Source organism: Rhinoraja longicauda, chromosome 5, assembly GCF_053455715.1.
Source record: "Rhinoraja longicauda isolate Sanriku21f chromosome 5, sRhiLon1.1, whole genome shotgun sequence".
NCBI lineage: Eukaryota > Metazoa > Chordata > Chondrichthyes > Rajiformes > Arhynchobatidae > Rhinoraja > Rhinoraja longicauda.
This window is the reverse complement of record NC_135957.1, coordinates 81,727,365-81,754,062: the sequence shown is the minus strand read 5'-3', so window position 1 is coordinate 81,754,062 and position 26,698 is coordinate 81,727,365. Positions and strand designations below refer to the sequence as shown.

Sequence of the window (26,698 nt, the reverse complement as noted above, 5' to 3'; positions counted from 1 at the left end):
CGGCATTTGGAAATAAAAAGCTCCAGCACTTTTTGTCCTTTTATATATTACCTAGCATCTGCCATTCTTTGTTTCTACTAGTATTTTATGAATATAGTTTGGATATTTCTCATGTGAACAGATACATTTTTTGGCAGATAAAAATATCACAAACAGAAGTAAGAGGCTTATTACTCACTGTTGCGTAATCCATGCTCCCACTGATCCGTCTCATCCTGAATCGCAGGTCCTGATTTTCTTTAATTCCCCCCTTCCACTTACACCTCCCTCCCATTATTTACATCTAACGGTTAATTCTCACATGTACAAGATACAGTGAAATACATTTTTTGCATTCTGCACCATGGTTTTACCTCTGTTCTCCACCCTCTGCACCTTTTCTCTCCAATCTTGCTTCCCTTCTCTCTCACTTCTTGCCTACAAAATCCTTCCCACGCCCTCTCTTGCCCTTCAACTCTAAGAGGAACCAATATGCCCCATCATTGATCCAAATTCCACCTCAACAGGTGTTCCTCCATCTATCCACATGTGAACATTCCATGCAGCAGTGTATGGTCTCCATTTGTCATTGATTTCCTTACCATTGGATCTTGTGATGTACAGCTGGTAGCTCACATTAAAATAAATCACACATAGGCAGCTTTCACTCCACTTGAACTTCAGTATCTGGTACAGTACGATCCCACCCCTCCCAACCCTACTGAATTTGGTGGAAAGTTTCTTATTTCATTTCCGCCATTCCGATTTTGCCTCACATTTTTCCGCAAATCAGTCGGTAATTGCAATTTGTCAATTCGGTGGCTAGGGGTTCCGCAAGAAATCCCCCGCGCCCTGGAAGTCTCCCTGAAAATGTGGCACCTAGGCTGGGCAATGCAGCCAATCTCAACCTCATCGGGACTTCCATGGCCGATCGGTGGGTTGAATTTGCCACCTGCGGCTGGGGCTCTGGAACTCCAGCCCAGCTGGAGCCAGCACATCTATCCCCATGGCCGACTTCCTTGGCCACCTGGGTAAAGCAGCAAAGCTCTGGAACCAAGAGTGCCAGAAAATCAGTGGTGGAACTGTAATGAGTAAATATTAAATTTAAGTGCGGCACGGTAGCGCAGCGGTAGAGTTGCTGCTTTACAGCGAATGCAGCGCCGGAGACTCAGGTTCGATCCTTATGGGTGCTGCACTGTAAGGAGTTTGTACGTTCTCCCCGTGACCTGCGTGGGTTTTCTCCGAGATCTTCGGTTTCCTCCCACACTCCAAAGACGTACAAGTATGTAGGTTAATTGGCTGGGTAAATGTAAAAATTGTCCCTAGTAGTGTTAATGTACGGGGATCGCTGGGCGGCACGGACTTGGAGGGCCGAAAAGGCCTGTTTCCGGCTGTATATATATGATATGATGATATGATATATAACTATATTAATTAAGACAGGGTTAATATATAAAACGGCAGAAAAGCCAATTACCACCTTTTTTGGGCTGATTATCAATTAATGTGCGAAATTACTTCAACGTGTACTTCCGTATGCTTAGTCGAGTCGCATATATCAACTCTTTCTTCATAACTTAGTCATACATTTTATGACCATTGTTTTATTTAATACCAAGAGAATTGGAATGTGTAAGGAAAAACAAATAGAAAAAACAAAACAATTTTTTTCTTTGTGTTATAAAAAGTAGCTCTGTTCAATAACCTTTCTATTAATAGCAGAATATAATCATGATAGGCCTGACATTGTACATGTAGTCCAAGAACTACAGACTGTTGGAAATAATAGTAATTTTTCACACATGAAAGTAGCGCAACGCCTATGCGCATTTGCCATGCATACTTTTTTTTGCTGAAAAGTTGCATTACGCGCTATAATATGAATTTTGATGTAAAATTCTGAATTTTGGTCACCAAAATTATGAATTTGTAAAATCAAATGTTGGGAGGTCTGTGATTCTGAACAGAGCACTGCTTTCAAAGTGAAATAACTCATCCACTTTGACATTGACTTTGTTGGCCTGTAGGTAGCCAGCTCAAAGAACAAGTTGGTGTGTGTATTTTTTGGGCGGACAAAGTGAAAGGGAAACACATTCCTCTTTGGTTGAGCTTTGGCATCAAATGGATCTTTCTGTGTAACTACGATACCAAGATTGGAAAAGACACAATCCTCTAGCGAAGAAATAAGAGTGAAAGCAAGTGCCAATCCTCCTGATAAAATGGTTGGAGCAAAGTTTGGAGCAAAAATTGACATCCTTTTCTCAATGAGTTGCACTGAATATCTCATGGCAGTCCCTGGTAAAACCACGTATCAGATATATAAAGTTATCATCTAAGCAAGGGACGTATCTCCCATGTATTGATGGGTAATGATGACAGTTAGGTTGCCTATTTTCTAATTTGTTCTGTTGGGTTCATCGACCTGGGCCCAAAACAATAGCTGGAATTGACACCAAAATAACCCGCGTATAATAGGTGGATGGACTTCAGTTTCCTGCTTTCTGTCCCTCCTTCCCTTGCTTGAAATGATAGTTGTGGTTATCCAATTTGTTGTATATTTCCAGAATGTAGGGAATTTTGGGAGATCACAACCAGTGATTCTCACCAACAACTCTCACCAAAGTCTACATAGCTTTTTATCAGATCTAGTAACATTCCCAGTATTGTCATCTTGCCTGATATCAGTGTAATTTCTTGACATTGGCTAGTACAGAAAACGTTGAGTTGGTTTAAGATGTCTTGCAAACTTAATGGTTACAACTTCCAAAGTTCATTAATTTATCTGTCAATTTATTACAGTCATGGCCAAAGAGATACAGCACAGATCTTGATTTCAAGAGGTGCCAAATACTTACCTGACAAAAATGGTGTTACTCCACTGGATCTCTGTGTACAGGTATAACTGCCCGTTGCTCTTTCTGCTATAGTGATATAAGAAATGTTGTTTCAAGACACAGTGCGGAAACAGACCCTTTGGCCCACCGAGTCCGCACCAACCAGCAATCCCCGCACACTAAAACTGTGGACAATAGTAAGGGCTATTGTCCATACAATGGTGGATAATTTACACACTAGGGACAATTTACATTTATACCAAGTCAATTAACTTGCATACTGTAGATCTTTGTAGTGTGGGAGGAAACCGAAGATCTCTGAGGAACCCCACATACGTCACAGGGAGAACGTACAAACTCCATACAGACAAGCACCTGTAGTCAGGTTCGAACCCGGTCTCTGGCACTGTAAGGCAGCAACTCTACCACTGCGCAGCCATGCCGCCCCTTGCTCTTTTACTTTCCATACATTGGAGGAACAGAAACTAGACTCGAAACGTGCAAGAGTATATTCAGCATAAATTCTATAGGTTAAATTACTTTATCTAAATCAGATTTAATTAAATCTAACAAAGTTACTTTATCTAAATTAATCTGCAGATGGACAAGATTGATCATAAACATATAAACTGGCTGCAGTGATACGTTGATAGCCACTTTGAGCCTGCCATGTCGGTCAGTTTGATCGTGGCTGATCTGATCATTTATCGCAATGCATATTGCGACTTTTTCCCCGTGTGTTTTGTAAAAAGATCCATTAATTTCTACTGTTTCCTGTGACATTTTTAATCCATGCCATGACATTATTCCCAATGCCATAGCTTTAATTTTTTTACACAAATGTTTTATCATGCTTTCTGAAAATCTAAATACACTACGCCCATGGGTTTTTGCTTATCGATGCTACCAGTTAGAACCTTAAATCCTTGGCAGGATTTTTAGATGTGATGATTTTTCTTTCCAGAAATTCAATAATTTTATTTAATCCTGTGGATATTTTGTCAAATGTCTTGTTATCTTATTTTTTGTAATAATGCCTGGTATTTTTCCCGATTACTGATGTCTGGCAAATCGGTCAGTGGATTACCTTTTTCTCGCTCAATCTGTTTTTAAATGATGGTTACATTTGCCTAGCTGCAGAAACTACCTCGTAATGTATGGCTTCTGGAAATTACTGGAAAGTATCTATTTGAAGATTACTTTAGTTAACAGATTAGTCAAAAATATTGTTGTGATGCTTTCACCTCTGTAGGGCGGGTATGGGGAAACGTGTGACATTTTAATCCAGCACCATCCCAGACTCTTTCAAACACTTATCCAGATGACGCAGAATGAAGATATCAAGGAAAACATGGTAATAATTTATTTTAACAAAATCGTGAAACTGGTTGATAGTTTTAAATGTACTTTTTGTGTAGTTTGCAGGGGAGACTGAAATATGTAAATAGATGACTAATTGCAGTCATTGTTCCAGCCTGCACCATCTCATATTACAATCCAACTCAGTTTGAAAATTCTGATCCTTTGGGCGAGATCTTTTAAAAAAACAGGCCATTTTATTCAAATACCTGTGCTTTATTCAAGTGCCTTTTGAAAGGAGATGAGGTAGAATTTCTTTAGTCAGAGGGTGGCGAATCTGAAATTCATTGCCACAGACGGTTGTGGAGGCCTTCAATGGATATTTTTAAGACAGAGATTGACAGATTCTTGATTAGTATGGGTGTGAGGGGCTATGGGGAGATGGCAGGAAAATGGGGTTGAGAGGGAAAGATAGATCAGCCATGACTTAAATGGGCCGAATGGCCTAATTCTGCGCTTAGAACTTATGGACATGAACAAATACATTTATATTGGTGATATTTCTCCATAATACCTACAATATCAATATGTTCGTAAGCTAGAGGGTAACATTTTGTACAGTACTCCAGGTGTGGCCTCATCAGTACACAGTATAAATGAATGACTGAATACTTTATTGTCACATGTGACAAGTCACTGAAATTCTTTGTTTGCATACCCAAAGTATGCAAATAGTCACCACATAAAGGACCCTTCAAAGTTACAAAGTATCCATGCTGACACATTTTTACGAAAAGCATGTGCTCTTACCTTGTGCGAGAGCCTTTTATGTAGCACTTTGTCAAATGCTTTCTGAAAATCCAAATACATTACATTGATTGTTTCCACTGTACCAACTCTACTTGTTACATCTGCAGAGGATGCGGGGAAGATTTACGAGGAAGTTGCCAGGACTAGAGGGCCTGAGATATGGGGAGAGATTGAGAAGGCTAGGGTTCTTTTCCTTGGAGCGCAAGAAGATGAGGAGTCATCTTATAGAGGAGTATAAATTTGTGAGAGGAAAAGGTTGGGTAAATGCAATCTCTTACCCACAGTAGAGAACCAGAGAACATAGATTTAAGGTGGGGGGGATTTATTAGGAACTTGAGGGGTAATATTTTTTGCACAAAGGGTGGTGGGTGTATGGAACGAGCTGCCAGAGGGGATAGTTGAGGCAAGTACTATTGCAACATTTAAGAAATATTTAGATAGGTACATGGATGGATAACTTTAGAGGAATATGGTGCCAAATATGGGCCAAACACAAGCAGGTGGGACTAGTGGAGATGGGACATGTTGCTCGGTGTGGGCAAGGACCTGTTTTCACGCTCTATGGCTCTATGGGCGGCACGGTAGCGCAACGGTAGAGTTGCTGCTTTACAGCGAATGCAGCACCGGAGACTCAGGTTCGATCCTGACTACGGGTGCTGCACTGTAAGGAGTTTGTACGTTCTCCCCGTGACCTGCGTGGGTTTTCTCCGAGATCTTCGGTTTCCTCCCACACTCCAAAGACGTACAGGTATGTAGGTTAATTGGCTGGGTAAATGTAAAAATTGTCCCTAGTGGGTGTAGGATAGTGTTAATGTGCGGGGATCACTGGGCGGCACGGACTTGGAGGGCCGAAAAGGCCTGTTTCCGGCTGTATATATATGATATGATATGATATCTCCAAAGAGCTCAGGCAAGTTTGTCAATCTGGATTTGTCTTTCATAAAACCATATTAACTCGGTTTGATTATGTTCTGCTTCTCAATGTCCAGCTATCTATTCCTTAATTATAGACGTTAACCAGCTTACAGTTACCTATTTTTTGTCTTCCTACCTTTAATAATGAGTCACCCATTTACATTTTTATAATCCTATTGTTTCTTCCTGGACCTTTTGCGTTTTGGAGAAATCTTAACCAATAAATTCACTAATTCTGGAGCAACTTTTAAAACACTGAGGTGACTGGGACTTGATGACTTTAGTCCAGTTAGTTTTACGAATACATTGTCCCTCATGAAAGTGATGTATTATAAGTTCTAACGAGCTAATTTTAATTTGGGATTTTTGGTGGCTTTGCAAACAAAAACATTGTAAACATTTTAAACAATTAAAATGTCTCAAAATCAGATTTGTTTTGTATTTAGTTGCGTCAGGTTCTTGAGCACTTGTGCCCACAGAATGATAACCAGTATCAGAAGATCCTCACCAGTCTTGCGGAAGTTGCCACCACAAATGGCCACAAGTTGCTAAGGTGAGTTGAAGTAACTTTTTTCACCCGAGGATATATTATAATTTTGACTCTGATTTGCACAGTTCACCAATACCATTTGAAGGATCCAATTAGTGTAACAATAAATATTAAATTGTGACCCAGGTCAAACAATTCTTTCAAAATTGTACTTGTTAATTTGGTTAAGTTACGCATGCTGGTCTATGACTCTTAGTTTAGTTTAGCGATACAGCGCGGAAACAGGCCCTTCGGCCCACTGAGTCTGCACCGACCAGTAATCCCCGCACACTAACACACATTAGACTATTTACAGTTTTACCAAGCCAATTAACCTACAAACCTGTACGTCTTTGGAGCGTAGGAGAAAACCCAAGCAGGTCACAGGCAGAATGTACAAACTTCATACAGACAGCTTCCTTAGTCAGGATTGAACCTGGGTCTCGGGCGTTGTAAGCCAGCAACTCAATCGCTGTGTCACTGTGCCGCATTTGGGTATACTTGGGTACATGTTGAGTTGATGTTCAATGGTAATGCAGTCATCGAATCAGCTGATCAAGGCCGATTACTGAGATATACAAAATAATAAACAATCGAAGTTTTGTTACATGCACGTTTAGATGAAAGCACTTGGACCTGATGAAATTGTAATGAGGGACTTGTGGGAATGGGTTGGAGAAGACTTTTTTGAATGGTAAATGGTTTCTCAAAAAATGGTGACCTATTTAATTATATGTATGAGGGAACAACAGGAATGGTGATTTTTGCTAGATCATTGCAGCAAGAGACCCAAAGAGCATAAACTTTTAATTGTAAATTCTCTTGCACATAATCTGGCCAGTATTTGTTTAAACTGCATGACTTCTGTTCTACAATAATTAAAATATTTAGACATTGAAAAAAATGTTCATTTTTGTTTAGCAAAGGTTTTTACGGGCAGATAAGGCAATAATAAATAAATCCGACTTGTTTTCCTCCTCAGTATATCAAGTAGCTATGAAGCTCAGATGAAGAGTCTGTTGAAGATAGTGCGAATATTCTGTCATGTATTTCGCCTAGGCCCATCCTCTCCCAGTAATGGAAATGACATGGCTTACAATGGAAATAAAACTCCAAGAAGCCAAGTTTTCAAGGTCAGAAAATTGTATGACGTTATTAGGAAGATTGAAGTAAAAGAGATGAATTTCACAAAGCATGCAAACGTTAATCAGACATCTCTTGAAAAAGAAGTAAGTTTGGTTAACAGGGTATGTACATGTTTACAAGTCACATGAAACAAAATCATCTTTAAATAAATTTTTACTTTCCCTGAAATGTGCTTCAAAGAATCTGCTGATTTCATAAAATTCATTTAATTTTAACGTGTAAACTTTGTCTCATTTTCCAATGCACTGAATGACAATACAGTTGTTTTTTTGAGTTGTGAAGCAGTTTTCTAGTTGATGTGTTTCGCTTCAAGCTTTGTTTTGCTCATTCTTTTGAAGTTGTATTGTTAAGTTTGGTTTCTTTGTGCTTTTGGGACAGCATCCCTTTCCCTGATCCATATATCTGTACCACCCACTCCCCTGACATCAGTCTGAAGAAGGGTCTCGACCTGAAACATCACCCATTCCTTCTCTCCAGAGATGCTGCCTGTCCCACCGAGCTACTCCAGCATTTTGTGTCTACCATACTATTTATTTCCGCATGATGTCTGGCGCAACTTTAATTTGGGAGCTTGGCTGACAGTACTTAGCAGAGGGTCAACATAGCACTGGGCATTCATGCCAACCACATTCACATCTCTTGTCCAGAGTAGGGGAATTGAAAACCAGAGGACACAGGTTTTAAGTGAGGGATGAAAGATTTAATAGGAACCTGGGTGGTAACTTTTTAACACAAAGAATGGTGGGTGTATGGAAGGAGCTGCCAGAGGAGATAGTGGAGGCAGGTAGTAGAACAACGTTTAAAATACTTTTCAACAAGTACATGGATAGTAAAGGTTGGACCGAAAGGCCTGTTTCCGTGCAGTGTAACTGAGTCTATGACATGCTTAAAGTCTTGGGCTATCAAAGCCATCCAATGTTTGAATGTAATTTTGATTACATTTTTAAAAATGTTTTAAAAAGAGCTTAAAAAAAGTTAGAGCTTGCTTTTACATATGAAAAGCTGAAAAGTGGACCTGAACACACACAACCATTTAAAATTTATTCAAGCTAACGAGCAATAAAAGTACAAAAACATACCCTACTCTGCTTTAACCTGGCATGAGTACAACAGATTTTCCAGATTCGGAGAGAGATTTGGCTGATGCAGGCAAGTGGGATAGGCTAAGTTAGGTATCTCAGTTGACATGAACGAGTTGGGCCGGCGGGTCTATTTCCAAACTCTGGAGCTCTGAGTGTATTGGACTTGAGAGAGTCCAGCAGAGCAGGACAGAGACAGCTATCAGTACGTGCTGAAGTGGGCACAACATCACTGCAAATTTAGAGCACCAGGAATTCCATGGGGCTATGAATGTATTTTTTTTGACGTCCATTCTAATGTTGGGGCTATTAGTTTCCTCCTGTGCGCGCCTTGGAATGCTTTCTCCCTCTTCCCTTGGACATTCTGAACAGAAATCAGCAGATGCCTTTTTTCTCCTTTACAAACAAAAGCACTTAAAGAACTTCTTAACCTCTCTTTGTACGTCAACCCTGATATACCACATTTCCATCAAGCAAGTCTTCTGTGCACTGCCTCCAAAGAAAGTATATAATTTCTCGGTGACTAACATTGTAAATGTACTCCAGGTATGGTCTTACTAATGCCCTTTTCAGTCGCCTCAAAGCACCCCACTTTTATACTTCTTGCAATAAAGACAAAAATGGCATTAGCTTTTCATCTGTACCTGCATGTGAAATTTTTGTTTCATATGGGAGACCCCCAAATCACTATGTATTGTAAAGTTTTATAGTAATTTACCTTGCTTTACTACTGTACTCTTAAATATAAATTTATTGCCCAATTTTCCCCCCTAAATCGCTGCAGTGGCATCAAAAGTATGTTGTTAAATCTCTTTTGAATATGCTAAGATTGTGAAGGGTTCTATGCACAGATTGAAGCCATTAAGATGTAGACACAAGGAACTGCAGATGCTGGTTTACAAAACTGGGCTGGAGTAACTTAGTAGGTCGGGCAGCATCTCTGGAGAACATACATGGATCGGTGACGTTTTGTGTCAGGACCCTTCAGCCTGAAATGCCGAAACATCACCTATTGATGTCCTCCGGATATTCTGCTTGACCCACTGAGTTACTCCAACATTCTCTTCCCCAAGTCATTAAAAGTTGAATGGTTTTTGGAAATGAAGATAAGAAATCACTGTTTGTAATAAATTGACGAATACAAATAAGAATGGCATCTCAGTAAACAAAACACTTTCTCCATCTGCTGTGTGTATGCGTGTTGATATGCGCACATTTCATAATTGAACTTGCCTATTTAGAAGTTCATAAGCTCCAGGAGATGAATTAGGCCATTTGGCCCATCAAGTCTACTCCATTCAATCAAGGCTGATCTATCTTTCCCGCTCAACCCCATTCTCCTACTTTCTCCCCATAACCCCTGATACCTGTACTAATCAAGTTCATTTTTTAGGTAGATGATAAATTATTAATAATGCACACTTTTGGACCTAATTATATTTTTCACTGTGGTTCAAGCCAGGTTGTCTAAAATTGTATAAGAGGCACAGACTTGTAAAAGTAAAGACTTTAAGATGTTTTGCATTTATAACTCAAAATAGTGCAGACAGTAAGAAAGTAAGACTAGCATTGCTGCAATGCGAAAGGAGCTAACACTTGATCAAAGGTAAGTTTTAAGAAAAGTATTTCTTCTCTTTCTTTTCTTCCACCCTTCCCACCCAGTTTATTTTCTGTAGCTCTTCACCCCTTCCCTTTTTTACTTAACTTGCCAGACACGCATCAATATTTAATATTAAAAAAACTTAATGTCCACACAATTTCTGGAGAGAGGCGTTTTGTTTTCTTGTTGTAGCCTTTCTATTATGTAAGTTGTGAGCAAATAGAATTAAATACAGCAGTTGGATTTCTAATTCATATATTTGATTTGCAGACTAGCTCCAATTTAAAAAGTGGTGTTTTCATGATTGTTCTTTGCTTTTTTCAGCCATTAGAACTACTATGGCATTCGCTGGATGAGTGGTTGGTTCTTATTGCTTCAGAATTGAAGAAAAATCAAGAAGATTCTGAGATGGATACCAAAAATATCACTTCCATTTTACTGAAGCAGAGAGCCCAAGAGCAGAGAACAGTTGTAAATGCTCAGGTGCTTGGCACCATGGGAAAAGACGTCATGGAACATCAGCATGCCAACTTGGAGAAGCTGGAAGAGGATGGTGACGACCAGATGCAGGACGCAAACTCAGATGGCGTAGATGTAATTTCAAAGACATCAAATCGACTCAGTGCCGTGATCCAGGCCTTTTATATGTGTTGCTCCTGTCAGATGCCGCAGGGGTGAGAAGCCAAAATTTGAGTTAATTTTGGTCATTGCCTAAATGTTAACTTCAATGATTCAATTCTACTTTATTGTCACATGTACCTGGGTACAGTGAAATTCTTTGTCTTTGCATACAATACACAAGTACGCACAGAGACGCCACGTATCTGGTGCCGACAAAGTTACAAAGTACTCAATTATAGTCCCGATGGTCCCTCCTTGTTCTGGGCAAATGTGCTTGTGTAGTCTGAATGTGAAATACACTATATAGTAAGAGAATAATTAAACTTGTTCCCTAGAAGATGAGACTGGGGAATTAAAGCAAATTGAGATATACAAAAGCAAATTGACACCATTTGAACAGAAATCTAGTGTCAAACAGGTTTCTGCTGCTTCTAAATGCTGATTGGAAAAATTGTAAATATGCATAAGATGTAGATAAAGGCTTATAAAGTGTGTTTTGATTTTTCAGAATGACATCGCCTCGCTTCATAGAATTTGTGTGCAAGCATGATGAAGTTTTGAAATGTTTTGTGACGAGGTGAGTGAATGTTTTCAAGTGTCTCCTTTGTTATCTGCTTTCATTCTAGAAGCTTTATAATTATTTTTTTTGTTCTGCAGAAACCCTATAATAATATTTGACCACTTTCACTTTCTTTTGGATTGCCCTGAGTTGATGTCAAGATTTATGCATATCATCAAAGCGCAGGTATTAATTAATTTCTCAAAATAAAAGTTACCTTCAGTTTCTGAGCAATTTTATGAAATGTAAAGGTTTTATCACGTTCAATTTCTAATCTTAATTAAATGTCAGGATTGTAATGGCTGTTACATTTAACTGTTGTGTAGGAAGGATCTACAGATGCTGGTTTACACCAAAGGCAGACACTAATTGCTAGAGTAAGTCGGCGGTTCTGAGATACTCTTCAGTCTGAAGAAGGGTCTCGACCCGAAACGTCACCCATTCCTTCTCTCCAGAGATGCTGCCTGTCCTGCTGAGTTACTCCAGCATTTTGTGTTTAAAGTGAGAGGGGCAGCTTTAAAAGGAGATGTGCAGGGCAAGTTTTGTCAATATACACAGAGTGGTGGATGTCGGGAACACGCTACCAGTGAAGGCACGTAAAATCGTGGCATTTAAGAGGCTTTTGGATAGGCACGTGGATATGCAGAGAGGAATACAGATCATGTGCAGGCAGACTAGATTAGTGCAGCTTGGCAACAAGTTCAGCACAGACATTGTGGGCCAATGGGTCTGTTCCTGCACTGTACTCTTCTATGTTCTATTCCCATTACTCACACCAATTCAGAACAAGGACGCAGTTTTCACAATTGGAGGGAATAATTAAAAAAGGACAGACTGGACAAAAAAAGTGATTTTACGAGAGGGCAGTCTTTAAGCCTGAACATAAGAAGCCTTGAACATAAGAAGATAAGACAACCATGCAGTCTGAAGAAGGGTCTCAACCCGAAAAATCACCCATTCCTTCTCTCCAGAGATGCTGCCATCCGGCTGAGTTACTCCAGCATTTTGTGACTATCTTCTATTTAAACCAGCATCTGCAGTTCTTTCCTGCACCTTACCTTAAAGCTATGCCATATGGCCTAATACATTTGCACCTTGGTGGAAAGTGTTATGATTGTCTACCCCATCTATGCCTCTCATAATTTTGTGTACTTCTATCAGATACCCCCTCAACCTCCGACAGTCCAGAGCAAGCAATCCAAGTTTGTCCAACCACTCCTAATACCTTCTAACCTCTAATGATCCATTACGATCATCTCAGACACACACAACAGGCTGGAGTAACTCAGCAGGTCAGGCAGTTTCTCTGCAGAAAAGGAATAGGTGATGTTTCGGGTGGAGACCCTTCTTCAGACTGAGAGTCAGGTGAAAGGGGAACGAGAGATATGGACGGTACTTAGGAGAAATGAATGGAAGATATGCAAAAAGCAATGATAATCAAGGAAATGTGGGGCACATAATAGGCCATTGGTGGCTGTGGGATAGGTGATAACGAGTATACAGAGGAACTCAACAGGGCGACAGTAAAACTAGTATGACGACTAGGGTGGGTGAGGGACGGAGAGAGAGGGGATGCAAGGGTTACTTGAAGTCAGAGAAATCAATGTTATTACTGCTGGGTTGTAAGCTGCCCAAGTGAGATGAGATGCTGTTCCTCCAATTTAAGTTGCCCCTCACTCTGACAATGGAGGAGGCCCAGGACAGAAAGGTCAGTATGGGAAGGGGAGTTAAAGTGTTTGGCAGCCAGGAGATCACGTAGTATGAGGCGGACTGAGCGAAAGTGAACAATCACCCAGTGACTGAGATCCACTGATAGGTGACAATGATGAGACCAAGGGATTCTTGTTACTATTTTAAAGTTCTGACCTTTTGTCTATTTGTCTCTTGCTTTCAAATGAAGAATCGATATTAATTCTATCTTCCATTCTTATCTAGCCCTTCAAAGATAGATGTGAATGGTTCTACGAACATCTTCATTCCAATCTTCCTGATTCTGATATGGTGCACAGACCTGTTCATGAAAATGATATCTTGCTTGTTCATCGAGGTACACAAGTTATTTATTTTGACCATTGTAATGACCCTTAATTTGAATGTTACCATTTGATGTTGTACAGTTGAAGATGGATTTGCTAATAACTGCTTCATCTGGGGTAACGTCAGTTTAAAACAAATTTAAACCTTACATTATGCCTTTTAGTGACGTAAAAAGAGCACACTGAGGTTTTCCTTCAATATGATGTAAGAATTTGTTTACTCAAATCTAAATTATAACATGGTGCACAAATGACCATGTAATGCTGAGGAAACATGGAAATCCACATAACTCAAATTAGACGTATGAATTTTGATCTGGCTATTAAATCTTTAAAAGAAATGGTATGGCATACAATTTTTCAATTTTACACAGGTTCTGAATATGGGCAAATCAGTGATAGCTTATTGTTTTCATGCGATGGAAAGGTTTGGATTTTCTGGTGGGTTGGATTATTCCTAAATCAAGGATGAGCTGATTCTTTTGACAGTTCCTTCCCTGATCCAGTGATGATCGCAGCTGAAATTCCTGCCTTGCAGATAGTTGCTTATGTTCCTCCCATAGCAGGGCTTCGGCTATTTGGTGGCACAATGGACCAGCAGGTAGAGTTGCTGCCTCAGTGCATCAAAGACATGGGTTTGATCCTGACTAAGGGGGCTGACTGTACAGAGTTTGTACGTTCTCTCCCTGACCGCGTGGGTGCTCCGGTTTCCTCCCACACTCCAGAAACATGCAGGTTTGTAGACTAATTGGCTTTGTATCTGTATCTCTAAACTAAACTAAATTAATTGGCTTTGGTAAAATTGTAAGTTGTCCCTAGCGTGTAGGATAGTATTAGTGTACAAGGTGATCGCTGGTCGGCGCGGACATGGTGGGCCAAAGGGCCTCTGTCCATGCTGTATCTCTAAACTAAACTAAAGCTGATGCTGTTATAAATTGAAGAACGAAGCAATACCAAGCAGGCAGCTTTTTGAAGCTCCTAGAGTGAGGGCAAATTTGAGATTTTTAAGCAATAATAAAGGGATCTAAGTGTTTTAGTGCAGCACTGTGGCGCAGCTAGGGAAGCAAGTGGCACATAGGGCAGAGCTGCTGCCTCATTGCTGGAGACCTCTTTTCAATCCTGAGCGAGTGCCTTCTGTATGGAGTTAGCACATTCTCCCTGTGAAAGCTGAGGTTTCCTCCAGATGCTCTGGTTTCCTCCCACATTCCAAAGACGTGCATTTGTTGGTTAATTGGCTCTGAATTGTCCCTAGTGTGTGGGAGTGGGTGCGAAAGTAGGATAACCTAGAACTGATGAGAATTGGTGATCGATGGTCGCCGTGGACTTGGGGCCAAAGGACCTGTTTCCATGCTGCATCTCAAAACTAAACTAATGCAAGTGCAAACAAAGAAGTGGCCACTCCTGGGTTCTGTACATCTAATTTTTGATATATTGATTCTGTTGATCATATTTGGTTACAAGTTTGTGGCTAATTTATAATAATTAAGACTGCAGTGCCTCTACCCCAGGATTGACTGTCATTTCTCTTTTGGTTTTGATTGGGAAATTGTAATGTTAAGAAGAAAAATTGAATCATTCTTCATCTGATAGTTTGAGCAAGTTGGCAGGAAAATTGGTTCTTATTGTCAATGGTGGTATTGAAATGAACCTCCACACGTTGAGATGGCTTTTGCTACTGCATGAAAATTGAGATTTATGGGGGTTACCTTCAGAAAGTTGACCTTCAGATCAAGATCAGATTGATCATTATTGAATGGTGGGGCAGCCTCAAGGGTTTATACTGCCAGCTTCCTATTTCTTATGTTCACGGTTCTTCTGGCATGTGTTGGCTACTAAACCCCAACATTTGTATCTTTGAAAATTAAAAGAAAACTGCAGATGCTAAAAGTCTGAAATAAAAGCAGAAATGCTAAAATCGCTCAACGTGTCAACCAATGTCTGCAGAAGGAGAAATTGTTAATGTTTTGGGGTGAATATCCTTCATCAGAAGTGAAAAACAGAGAAAACAAATTAGCTTTAGGTTGCAGGGAAATTGGGGAGGGAATCGATAAGATGAAAGGAATGTCATTGATCGAGTGAGGCCTGATTAGACTAGGCCAGGCTGAAGTTTTCTATGTCTGATCAGGTAGAGAAAGCAAAATAAAATTGGGGGAAAAAAGGGAGAGACAAACCTTTTGGACTTTCTAACAATTAAAACTAAAGATGTTAGGCACCTCACTTGCTAAGGTTTTTTTTCAATATTATGAGGTTAATTAATAATTAAGAATGCAGCATGCAATGGATACATAGATTTGGCAAGCTCTGAGTTTCTCTAATCTGTTTATTACATATTGGCACCTGAACATGATGCTTTTATATTTATATGTTGAACTGAAGAGCAGTATTACCATAAACATAACTTCTGCTGCCTCAAACGCAAGAAGAAGAAGAAGACCATAAACCTTTGGCAAAACAGGGAATTTCTGGCATCTTCCTGAATTTCTGCATTTTAACAATGCGTTTTATTGTTGGAGGTCATTTAAGTAGTGGCTTCCGACTGCAACATCAAAAAATCCCAACATAGGAACTACAGGCGTGTAAAATTAAGAACAGATCAAAATTCACTAGTCTAATATTGGTTTGTTGTATATGTGGATTTTCACATTTCGCATTTTCTTAGCTTAGGACATCATTTGCTCTCTTGTATCTGTGGCTCTCGAGGGAATTCAATCGATTCCATTTCCCCTTGAGTAAATAAAACCTGAAGGAAAAATATAAATGATAACTTTTTTTTCCCATAGTGGATAAACTGGTACAGGTCCACCACTGATTTCCCAGCCGGCACCTCCGTTAATCCGGACAAATTTACGAGAACTCACTTGAAACCCTCCCCCATCAGAGGTGTCGTCCCCCCCCCCCCCCCAAAAAAAATTGTGGTGCCAAGACTAGGTGAGGCAGCCAATCTACCTCATTGGGACTTCTGCAGCTGATCGGATGGAATTTGGCCCCTGCTGGCAAGGCTCTGGAACTCCGGTCTGCCCGGAACCGGCAGATCCGTTCTCATAGCTGACTTCTGAGGCCGTCTTTGTGGGCCGGTATCTCAGCCCTTTGGCGGCCTAGGCAGACCGTTCAACTCCTCCTCTAAGAGGCCATGACCTCTGGTCCGACAAAAAGGATGATGCAGTAAGGCTCTGGAACCAAAGATGCCGGAAAATCAGTGGTGGACCTGCACTCTAATTTTACCCATCCCCCCTGCAAGAAAGATGGTGTTAGAGCTTGGAAAGGATTCTTACCATGTAAAATATACAGGGAAAATATAATGCATAGATTCTGTTAATCATATTTGGTTACAAGTTTGCGGCTAATTTGTGTGTGAGGATGTCAAGTCTATTACGTCCAGCGGTGCTCACTATGAATTGTTGTCTTAATCACATCCATTACTTTATTCCGGAAAATGTAATAATAACACAGGTTCTCATTTCGTAGATTCAATTTTCCAGAGTAGCTGTGATGTTGTTTCAAAAGCAAGCTTTGAAAAATTGAAACAAGGTGTTGCTGTGCGATTTCATGGAGAAGAAGGGATGGTATGTGACATTTTCCTTTCAGAATGAGTAACGATTTCAATAATTTCTGGCACCCATGTTCTGTGTTTAGGCTATAGAGTTGTTTTAATGAAACATTGAACGTAAAACAGAACAACATAGGAACAGACCCTTCTAGTCATATTCTCCATGCCAAACATGATGCCAAAGATAAACACAAAATGCTGGAGTAACTCAGCGGGTCAGGCAGCATATCTGGAGAAAAGGAATAGGTGACGTTTTGGATTGAGACCCTTCGAAACCCAAAATATTACACTTTTTGGGTCTATCTTGGGTTTAAACCAGCATCAGCAGTTCCTTCCTACACATGATGCCAAAACCAACTCTTATCTGCCTGCACATAATCCATATCCCTCCATTCCATGCATATCCATGTGCCTATCCACAAGTCTCATGAATACCACTATCATACCTGCCTCCACCACCACCCTGCAGCACGTTTGAGGTACTCATCACCCCCTGTGTAAACATAACAGCCCCCTTACATCTCCTTTAAACTTTGCTCCTATCACCTTAAAGCTTTGGCCTCCAGTATTTGATATTTCCATTCTGGGGAAAAGCTTCTGACTCTCTACCTATCTATGGCTTTCATAATCCTACGTACTTCCATCAGGTCTCCCCTCAGCCATTCCAGAACAAAACAATCCAAGTCTGTCCAACCACTCATGTAGCATCATTCTGGTAAACCACCTCTGCTCCCTTTTTAAAGCCTCCATGTCATGTTCATAAGTTCAAGGGGCATAATTAGGCCATTCGGCCCATCAAGTCTACTCCGTTATTCAAACATGACTGATCTTTCTCTCCCTTCTAACCCCATACTCCTGCCTTCTTCCCATAGCCCCTGACACCTGTACATCTCTGTCGTAAAAATATCCATTGACTTGTCTGCCGTAGCCTTCTGTGGCAAAGAATTCCACAGATTCACCAGCCCCTGACTAAAGAAATTCCTCCTCATCGCCTTGCTAAAGGAGGTTTTCTGCTGTCTTTTCTAAGTGCGTTCTAATTTCGTACACTTGTGCTCACCCCACTCATCCAAGGAAATTGTTCTAGGGCAGATAGTTACCCTTCTGCTTTGCAAATTGCTCCTAATTGTTAAACCTAATAGAATTAGCAAACATAAATCTGGTGAAAAATATTAATTCACCCTGTGACATCCGATAGAGTGATCTGACCAGTAACTTTCAATGTTCTGGCAATTAAAAAAAAAAAAATTGAAAAAATATAACATTAACCTGGTTTACAAATAGATTGCTTTTAATTGACTGCAGGTTTGCCTATGGTCTATTTTACTTGTCTATTTTTATGTCATAGAGTGATGCAGTGTGGAAACAGGCCCTTCAGCCCAACTTGTCCACATCGGCCAACATGTCCCAGCTACACTAGTTCCACCTGTCTGCGTTTGGCCCATATCTCTCAAAACCTGTCTTATCCTTGAACCTGTCTAACTTTCTTAAATCGATTTATTCACAAAATGCTGGAGTAACTCAGTCTGAAGAAGGGTCTCGACCCGAAACGTCACCCATTCCTTCTCTCCCGAGATGCTGCCTGACCTGCTGAGTTACTCCAGCATTTTGTGAATAAATCGATTTGTACCAGCATCTGCAGTTATTTTCTTATATAACTTTCTTAAATGTTGGGATAGTCCCTGTCTCCTCCGACAGCTCATTCCATACACCCGCTACCCTTTGTGTGGATAAGGTTACCCCTCAGATTCCTATTAAATATCCGATAACCAATTCCCCTACTCTGGGTAAGAGAATCTGCATCCACCCGATGTATTCATCATAATTTTCTACACCTCCATAAGATCAAATGTCAAATGAATCTTTCTCAACATGAAGCGAATTGGCACCCAAAATTTCCAGATAGTTTTGAGTCCCGGTTCTCTTGATGAAAATCCGGGGTTGCTAATTTGGCAGTGATCAGGGCAAAGAAGAAGAGTCTCGGTAAAATAATAAACACTTGAAGGACTGCGAAGTAGGATTAACTTTTTTAATACATTTTTAGTTGGTATGGCCACAGCTGAATGATTGCTTTCTGTGTGATAAATTAGTTGTCTAAATGTTACAAGTTATTGAGACATTTTCTAAATAGTATTGGTAAGTCGTCCAATCGCTTTGACTGAGAGATGCAATAGGGGCTGCGTTTGATGAAAGGTTGATGGAAACAAAGAGCTAGGGTTTTCTACTGTTAAATCTTATATTTCCTTTGCTTTCTATTGTCCATTTTTGCATTCAGGGCCAAGGAGTGGTGCGTGAATGGTTTGACATTCTGTCCAGTGAAATTATTAATCCAGACTATGCACTCTTCACTCAGTCAGCTGATGGTATGTGTTTCTGATGCACTTGGAAAAAAATGCTTTAATTTTGCTTTACTGCATTCAAGAGAGAGCTAGATAGAGCTCTTAAGGATAGCAGAGTCGGGGTATGGGGAGAAGGCAGGAACAGGGTACTGATTGAGAATGATCAGCCATGATCACATTGAATGGCGGTGCTGGCTCGAAGGGCTGAATGGCCTCCTCCTGCACCTATTGTCTATTCATTGCAGGTTTGAAATCTTTAATTTTCACTTTGTGGGTACCTTCAAACTTGTTAATGGACACTGTTATCCAAACTAAATTTCAATGGTGGTTTATTTGTGACATATGCAACTACACAGTGAAATTTTGTTTGCATATATTACGCATGCAGACGCTGCCATGTTTTGGCGCCTTTTCCAAAGCCCGGTCGGCCCGTGCGCTCGGTGTACGGGAGCAGTTCCCATGAACCGACGTCCCTCTCCTCTACTCGCCCGGCCATCTTTCTGTCTCGGGGACGCCTCCTGCAGCCGACCTTGAAGGCTGTGGAGGCATTACCCCGGCTCACCCTCAGACTAGCCCTTGCTCCTCACGTCCGACGTCTTCAGCTCCCTCACAGTTACGCCGACCGGCGAGCCTTCAGGTCTTCCATGCGGGCACCGCGGCCGCAGCACCCTGGGAAGGCCTCTGCCACCTGGCCATTTCGGAAGTAACTTGTTTGAGTATATATTTTCTCTATATCGATTGTACCAAGGAAGCAATTTACTTAAGATCGATCATTTTTTTTGCAGGATCCACTTTCCAGCCAAACAGCAATTCCTCGGTGAATCCGGACCACTTGAATTATTTCCGGTTTGCAGGGCAAATTCTAGGTTTAGCACTTTATCACCGACAGTTGGTTAACATTTACTTTACACGTTCGTTCTACAAACATATACTTGGTAAGAATTGTTGGCTTGAAGTTTATGTTTAGTTTCGAGATACAGAGTGGAAACGGGTCCTTCGGCCCAGCAAGTCCGCGCCGAACAACTATCATCCTGCACACTTGTTCTATCCTACACTCTAGGAACATTTCACAGAAGCCAATTATCCTACAAACCTGCACGTCTTTGGAATGTGGGAGGAAACTGAAGCACCCGGAGAAAACCCACACAGTCACGGGGACAAACGCTGTATAGGCAGTACCCATAGTCAGGATCGAGCCTGGATCTCTGGCGTTGTAAGGCAGCAACTCTACTGCTGCACCACCGTGCCGTCCATTTAATTTGAGCTTTCGTTTCCAAGAATAGCAACACATGGATGGGAAACCACACATTGAGTGCATGTGTTATTTTGGTTTGCGATCACATCTATCTGATGAAGACACAGGCTATATTCAATGAACATAGGAATAAAAAGGGTGGGCACATGTAATGTTTGATGTTGAGGAAAGGGGCCTTTGCTAATAACAATAACTTTTATTTATCTGGAGTGTGAAATAGCATCTCAAGGTTTTACATAAAATCATAACTTGATTTTGAACCCAACAAAAGGTGCCCAAAGTCATACACAAATGGGATTTTAATGAATGTCTTGAAGGGTTTACAAGGACCCAGAAAATGTAAGGGGGTTGGGGGAAAATACCAGGGGTTAGGATCTACAGTTCCATCCATAATGTTTGGGACAAAGACCCATCGTTCATTTATTTGCCTCTATACTCCACAATTTGAGATTTGTAATAGAAAAAATCACATGCAGTTAAAGTGCACATTGTCAGATTTTATTAAAGGGTATTTTGTTCAGTTTTCGGTACATACGATGATTATAGACTCTAGATTCTCACTGCACTTGAAGGTTAATGGTTGTTCTGTTATGTATGTTTTTTTCAGGTATCCCTGTAAATTACCAGGATGTGGCATCCATTGATCCAGAGTATGCTAAAAACCTTCAATGGATTTTGGACAATGACATTAGTGAACTGGGCCTGGAACTTACATTTTCTGTAGAGACTGATGTATTTGGTGCAATGGAGGAGGTGCCTTTGAAACCAGGGGGCATTAGTATTCTTGTCACACAGGATAATAAGGTAAAGTTAGTTATAGCATTGCTTCATCTTCATGTGGCAGCAGTCTTTCACCAATCATCATTGGCCATTAATTCTATCGGAGCTGATGTGGTCTTATAATCAGAAAGGCTTTCAGTATGTGGATTGCTCAGTTTACAATCAATAACATCATATGTTTAACAATGTTAATGAATACAATTTCATTTGGAAGATAATTTTAGAATCTCTGCTACATATAAGGTTACAAACGTTCCGATTAGTTTATTGTCATATACACCAGAGTGCACTAAAAACTCCTTATTTGCATGAAGCTCAGTAAACCAATGTTTAGTCAGTAAATGGCAATGACTCACCAATAACTACAACAAATTCAAAACAGCAGAATGGTCCAAAGATTGTGGTGCAATCTGAAAAAGTGTAAGAACAAAAAAACTGAACAGCAATAATGGAATAACTGAATAAGGTAGAATTGATGGGATGGAGGGAATGTTATGATCAACTCTGACAGGTCTGGTGGTTAAAAAGGCCAGAAACCAGTCATAAAGTCATACAGTGTGGAAACGGGCCCTTCAGCCTAACTTGCCCACACCGACCAACATGCCCCATCTACACTAGTCCCACCTGCTTGTGTTTGGCCCATATCCCGTCCAAACCTGTCCTATCCATGTACTTGCCTAATTGTTTCTTAAACGTTGCTATAGTTCCTGCCTCAACTACCTCCCCTGGCAGCCTGTTCCATACACCCACTACCCTTTGTGTGGAAAAAGTTACCCTTCAGATTTCTATTAAATCTTTTTCCCCATCACCTTCAACATAAGTCCTCTGGTTCTTGATTTCCCTACGGTGGGCAAGAGACTATGTACATCCACCTGATCTATTCCCCTCATGATTTTAGACACCTCTAAAAGATCACTCCTCGTCCTCCAATGCTCCAAGGAGTCCCAATTTGCTCAACCTCTCCTAATAACTCAGTCCCTCGAGTCCTGGCAACATCCTCGTAAATCTTCATTCAAGAGAATGTGAAAAGATTTTTCCACCCAAAGGTTGATTAATATCTGGAACACACTGCCTGAAAAGTTATTGGAGGTAGGTATTGTCACCAGAGTTTCAGTGATTCTGAGGTGCTGAAATTCTGGGAAGCTGGTTGAATGCTGAACTTTTGTATTGGGCGTACACAAGCTTAGCTGCTATTGTGCAAGAGCTAAACAAAGAACTATTTGGACCTTAGCTGGAGTACTGTTTAGTTATATCACTGAGAACATTTCTGCCCAGCATAGTGAAACTGTATTTGTGTAAAGAGGAGATGACTTAACATTTAAGGTCAAAGATCCTTCATCTGACGGTGTCTTTGACTGAAATGTTTACTCTCTCTCTCGCTTTACATTTAATCTGCTTGACTTGAGTTTTTCCAATGGATTTTATTTCTGTATTTCGACATCTACAGCGGTTTGATTTTTCAATGCCTTAAGTTTCCAAGACTTTGAAGAGAGCTACCTGGATTCCAAGTGTTAAAGTAGGAGTAAAGACAAGGCCAAGCAGGATAGCATTTCCTGGGATTTGGAATGGAGCGGGTGATTTGACATAGTAATTTTGCAGTATTAAGTGAAATTGAGGTGGTTGAGGAAGGAAGAATTTCTACTGCCTTTTGCACTTGGAATTTTCAATGTTGCAGATTTTTCCAAATAGCTTGAAATAAGAAATAGTCATTCAGTATATTACCCACCGGTGTCATCTTGTATAAAAAGTTATTTGGCCCAAGTCTTTACAACATAAAAGCTGCAGTTATGTTTCTAGACTATGGACTAACGATCTGGGAATGAGTTTGAAAGTGAAGTACAAAGCCAGCATCAGTAATGGGCCTCTCAAAACGACCAGTTTGTTATAATGACTAAAAGGCAAATGAAAGGCGTTAATGCTTAAATGTGCCATTTTTACTCATCTCTGCGTGCAGTATCTCATACGTGTTGTACATGAAAGAACTACCATTTCTCTCTAGGCCGAGTATGTCCAGCTGGTCACTGAATTACGAATGACTCGAGCTATTCAGCCTCAGATAAATGCATTTTTGCAAGGCTTTCATCTATTCATCCTTCCATCCCTAGTTCAGCTTTTTGACGAATATGAGCTGGTAAGTGCACTTTGTATCAACAATGTACTCATCCAGGGTATGTGGTTAATGTAGTGATACGTGTAAGTAATTAAGGAGTGGAAGAAAATATAAATGAGGACAGGACTGTCGTGAGCTGCTTTCACAGTGCAAGTGTACCTGTACTGGTACAGGTATCCATGTACCTGTCTAAATGTCTCTTGATTAGTACAGGTGTCATGGGTTATGGGGAGAAGGCAGGCGAATGGAGTTAGGAGGAGGGATAGATCAGCCATGATTGAACGGTGGGGGAGATGATTGACCGAATGGCCTAATTCTGGTCATATCACATGACCTTAGTATTTCCATTTTAAGAATGCATGAGTTCCTGTAACATCTGTTGAGCAAACTTTTGTAAATGATCAAGACTAAGTGAAATATGTCTTGAAAAAATTGGTGAAATGTATTCGCATGCACGGAATGGCGTGTTATATTACCATAGTTATCTCCGTCTCCTCGATAACTTCCGGTTCCCAGGCCCCCACTCCCTCATCTTCACCATGGATGTCCAGTCACTCTACACTTCCATCCCCCACAAGGATGGTCTTGAAGCCCTCCGTTTCTTCCTCGACCGTTGAACCAGCCAATCTCCATCTACTAACACTTAGCAGAGCTGGTTCGTACCCTTAACAACTTCTCCTTTGACTCTTCCCACTTCCTCCAAACCAGAGGCGTAGCTATGGGCACTCGCATGGGCCCCAGCTATGCCTACCTCTTTGTCGGGTACGTCGAACAATCCCTGTTCCGGATATACACTGGCCCCATCCCCGAACTCTACCTCCGCTACATCGACGACTGCATTGGTGCTACCTCTTGTACCCATGCAGAACTCACTGACTTCATACACTTCACTACCAATTTCCATCCTGCTCTTAAATATACTTGGACTATCTCTGACATCTCCCTACCGTTTCTGGAACTCACCATCTCCATCACAGGAGACAGACTAGTGACTGACATCTACTCTAAACCAACTGACTCGCACAGCTATCTGGACTACACTTCTTCCCACCTGGTCTCCTGCAAAAAGTTATCCCCTACTCCTAATTCACCCGTCTATGCCGCATCTGAGCCCGGGATGAGGTGTTTCACACTAGGGAATCAGAGATGTCCTCATTCTTCAGGAAACGGGGCTTCCCCTCTTCCATTATAGATGAGGCTCTCACTAGGGCCTCTTCTACATCCCGCAGCTCCGCTCTTGCTCCCCCTCTCCCCATTCGTAACAAGGACAGAATCCCCCTCGTTCTCACCTTCCACCCCATCAGCCAGCGTATCCAACAAATCATTCACCATCATTTCCGTCACCTCCAACGGGACCCCATTATTGGCCACATCTTCCCATCCCCTCCCCTTTCTGCGTTCCGCAGAGACCGTTCCCTCCGTAACTCCCTGGTTCACTCGTCCCTTCCTACCCAAACCACCCCATCCCAGGCACTTTCCCCTGCAACCGCACGAGATGCGACACCTGTCCCTTTACCTCCCCCTCAACTCCATCCAAGGACCCAAACAGTCTTTCCAGGTGAGACAAAGGTTCACCTGCACCTCCTCCAACCTCATCTATTGCATCCGCTGCTCTAGATGTCAACTTCTTTACATCGGCGAAACTAAACGCAGGCTCGGCGGTCGTTTCGCTCAACACCTTCGCTCAGTCCGCCTTAACCAACCTGATCTCCCGGTGGCTGAGCACTTCAACTCCCCCTCCCACTCCCGGTCTGACCTTTCTGTCATGGGCCTCCTCCAGTGTCATAATGAGGCCCACCGGAAATTGGAGGAACAGCACCTCATATTTCGCTTGCAGCCCAGCAGTATGAACATTGACTTCTCCAACTTTAGATAGTTCCTCTAAACCCTCTCTTCCCCTCCCCCTTCCCAGTTCTCCCTCTATCTTCCTATCTCCACCTATATCCTTCCTTTGTCCCGGCCCTCTGACAATAGTCTGAAGAAGGGTCTCGACCCGAGACGTCACCCATTCCTTCTCTCCTGAGATGCTGCCTGACCTGCTGAGTTACTCCAGCATTTTGTGAATAAATACCTTCGATTTGTACCAGCATCTGCAGTTATTTTCCTGCACTACTTATATTACCATAGCATAAGGTATGCTATGGCTGAATGGCCTCATCCTGCACCTATTGTCTATAAGTTTTGTAAATCAAAGATGCAAATCCAAGTTAGTCGATGAGTGAAAAATCTGTAAATTGGGGTCACAATGTCATACAGTGTGAAGATGGGCTCTTCAGCCCAACTTGTCCACATCGGCCAACATGCCTCATCTATACTAGTCCCACCTGTCTGCTTTTAGCCCATAACCCTCCAAACCTATCCTTCCATGTGCCTGTCTAAATGTTTCTTAAACGTTGCAATAGTACCTGCCTCGACTACCTCCTCCGACAGCTTGTTCCATACACCCACTACCCTTTGTGTGAAAAAGTTACCCCTCAGGTTCCTGTTAAACCCCCCCCTCCCCCCCCCTCCTCCTCACCTTTACCATTTGCCCTTTAATTCTCGATTCCCCTGCTCTGGGCAAAAGACTCTGTGCATATACCTGATTTATTCCTCTCATAATTTTGTACACCTCTAAGAGAAACCTTCAACCTCCTGCACTCCCAAGAAATTGAAGTCCCAGCCTACTCGACTTCTCTCTATAGCTCAGTCCAGGGACAACATCCTCGTAACTCAAACCAGAGGACATAGATTTCCTGGCAACATCCTCGTAACTCAAACCAGAGGACATAGATTTAAGGTGAGGGGATAATATCATAGAATCAGACAGCATGGAAATGGGGCCTTTGGTCTACCCTGTCAATGCCGACTAAGATGCCCATCTAAACTAGTCCCATTTGCCCACATTTAGCCCATATCCCTCTAAATCCTTTCTATCCATGTACCTGGCCAAATATCTTTCAAATGTTGTTATCGTACCTGCCACAACAACCTCCTCTGGCGGCTCATTCCATATACCCAACATCTTCTGAGTGGAAAAAGCTGCCTCAGGTTTGTTTTAAAACTTCTCCCTCTCACATTAAAGATGCGTTCTCTTGTATTTATTTCCCCTATGCTGGGTAAAAGCCTCTGTGCATTCACTCTATCTATTCCCCTCGTGATCTTATACACATAAACTTTTATACCCTATAAATTGCTGTTTGATTAACACTAAGGGTTCAGTTGAGATGTAGGAGAATGATCCGTGGGATAATTGGGTTAACGTGCGATGAGCGTTTATCGGC

General features: G+C 41.4%; 1 protein-coding gene across 2 annotated transcripts in view; it reads left to right on the top strand.

Moving 5' to 3' along the window:
* The window catches only part of hace1 (HECT domain and ankyrin repeat containing E3 ubiquitin protein ligase 1), a 60,957-nt gene that overhangs the window by 23,348 nt on the left and 10,911 nt on the right, over window positions 1-26,698 (top strand). The window contains exons 8-20 of one of the 2 annotated variants that reach the window (XM_078399850.1): window positions 2,779-2,875; window positions 4,066-4,167; window positions 6,284-6,390; window positions 7,349-7,595; window positions 10,516-10,865; window positions 11,321-11,389; window positions 11,470-11,557; window positions 13,307-13,418; window positions 16,873-16,970; window positions 19,227-19,314; window positions 20,076-20,225; window positions 21,153-21,349; window positions 23,325-23,456. In XM_078399850.1, the coding sequence (XP_078255976.1) occupies window positions 2,779-2,875; window positions 4,066-4,167; window positions 6,284-6,390; window positions 7,349-7,595; window positions 10,516-10,865; window positions 11,321-11,389; window positions 11,470-11,557; window positions 13,307-13,418; window positions 16,873-16,970; window positions 19,227-19,314; window positions 20,076-20,225; window positions 21,153-21,349; window positions 23,325-23,456 (1,837 nt within the window). The remainder of the gene's footprint in view (window positions 1-2,778; window positions 2,876-4,065; window positions 4,168-6,283; window positions 6,391-7,348; window positions 7,596-10,515; window positions 10,866-11,320; window positions 11,390-11,469; window positions 11,558-13,306; window positions 13,419-16,872; window positions 16,971-19,226; window positions 19,315-20,075; window positions 20,226-21,152; window positions 21,350-23,324; window positions 23,457-26,698) is intronic. The other variant, XM_078399851.1, reaches the window with a different exon arrangement.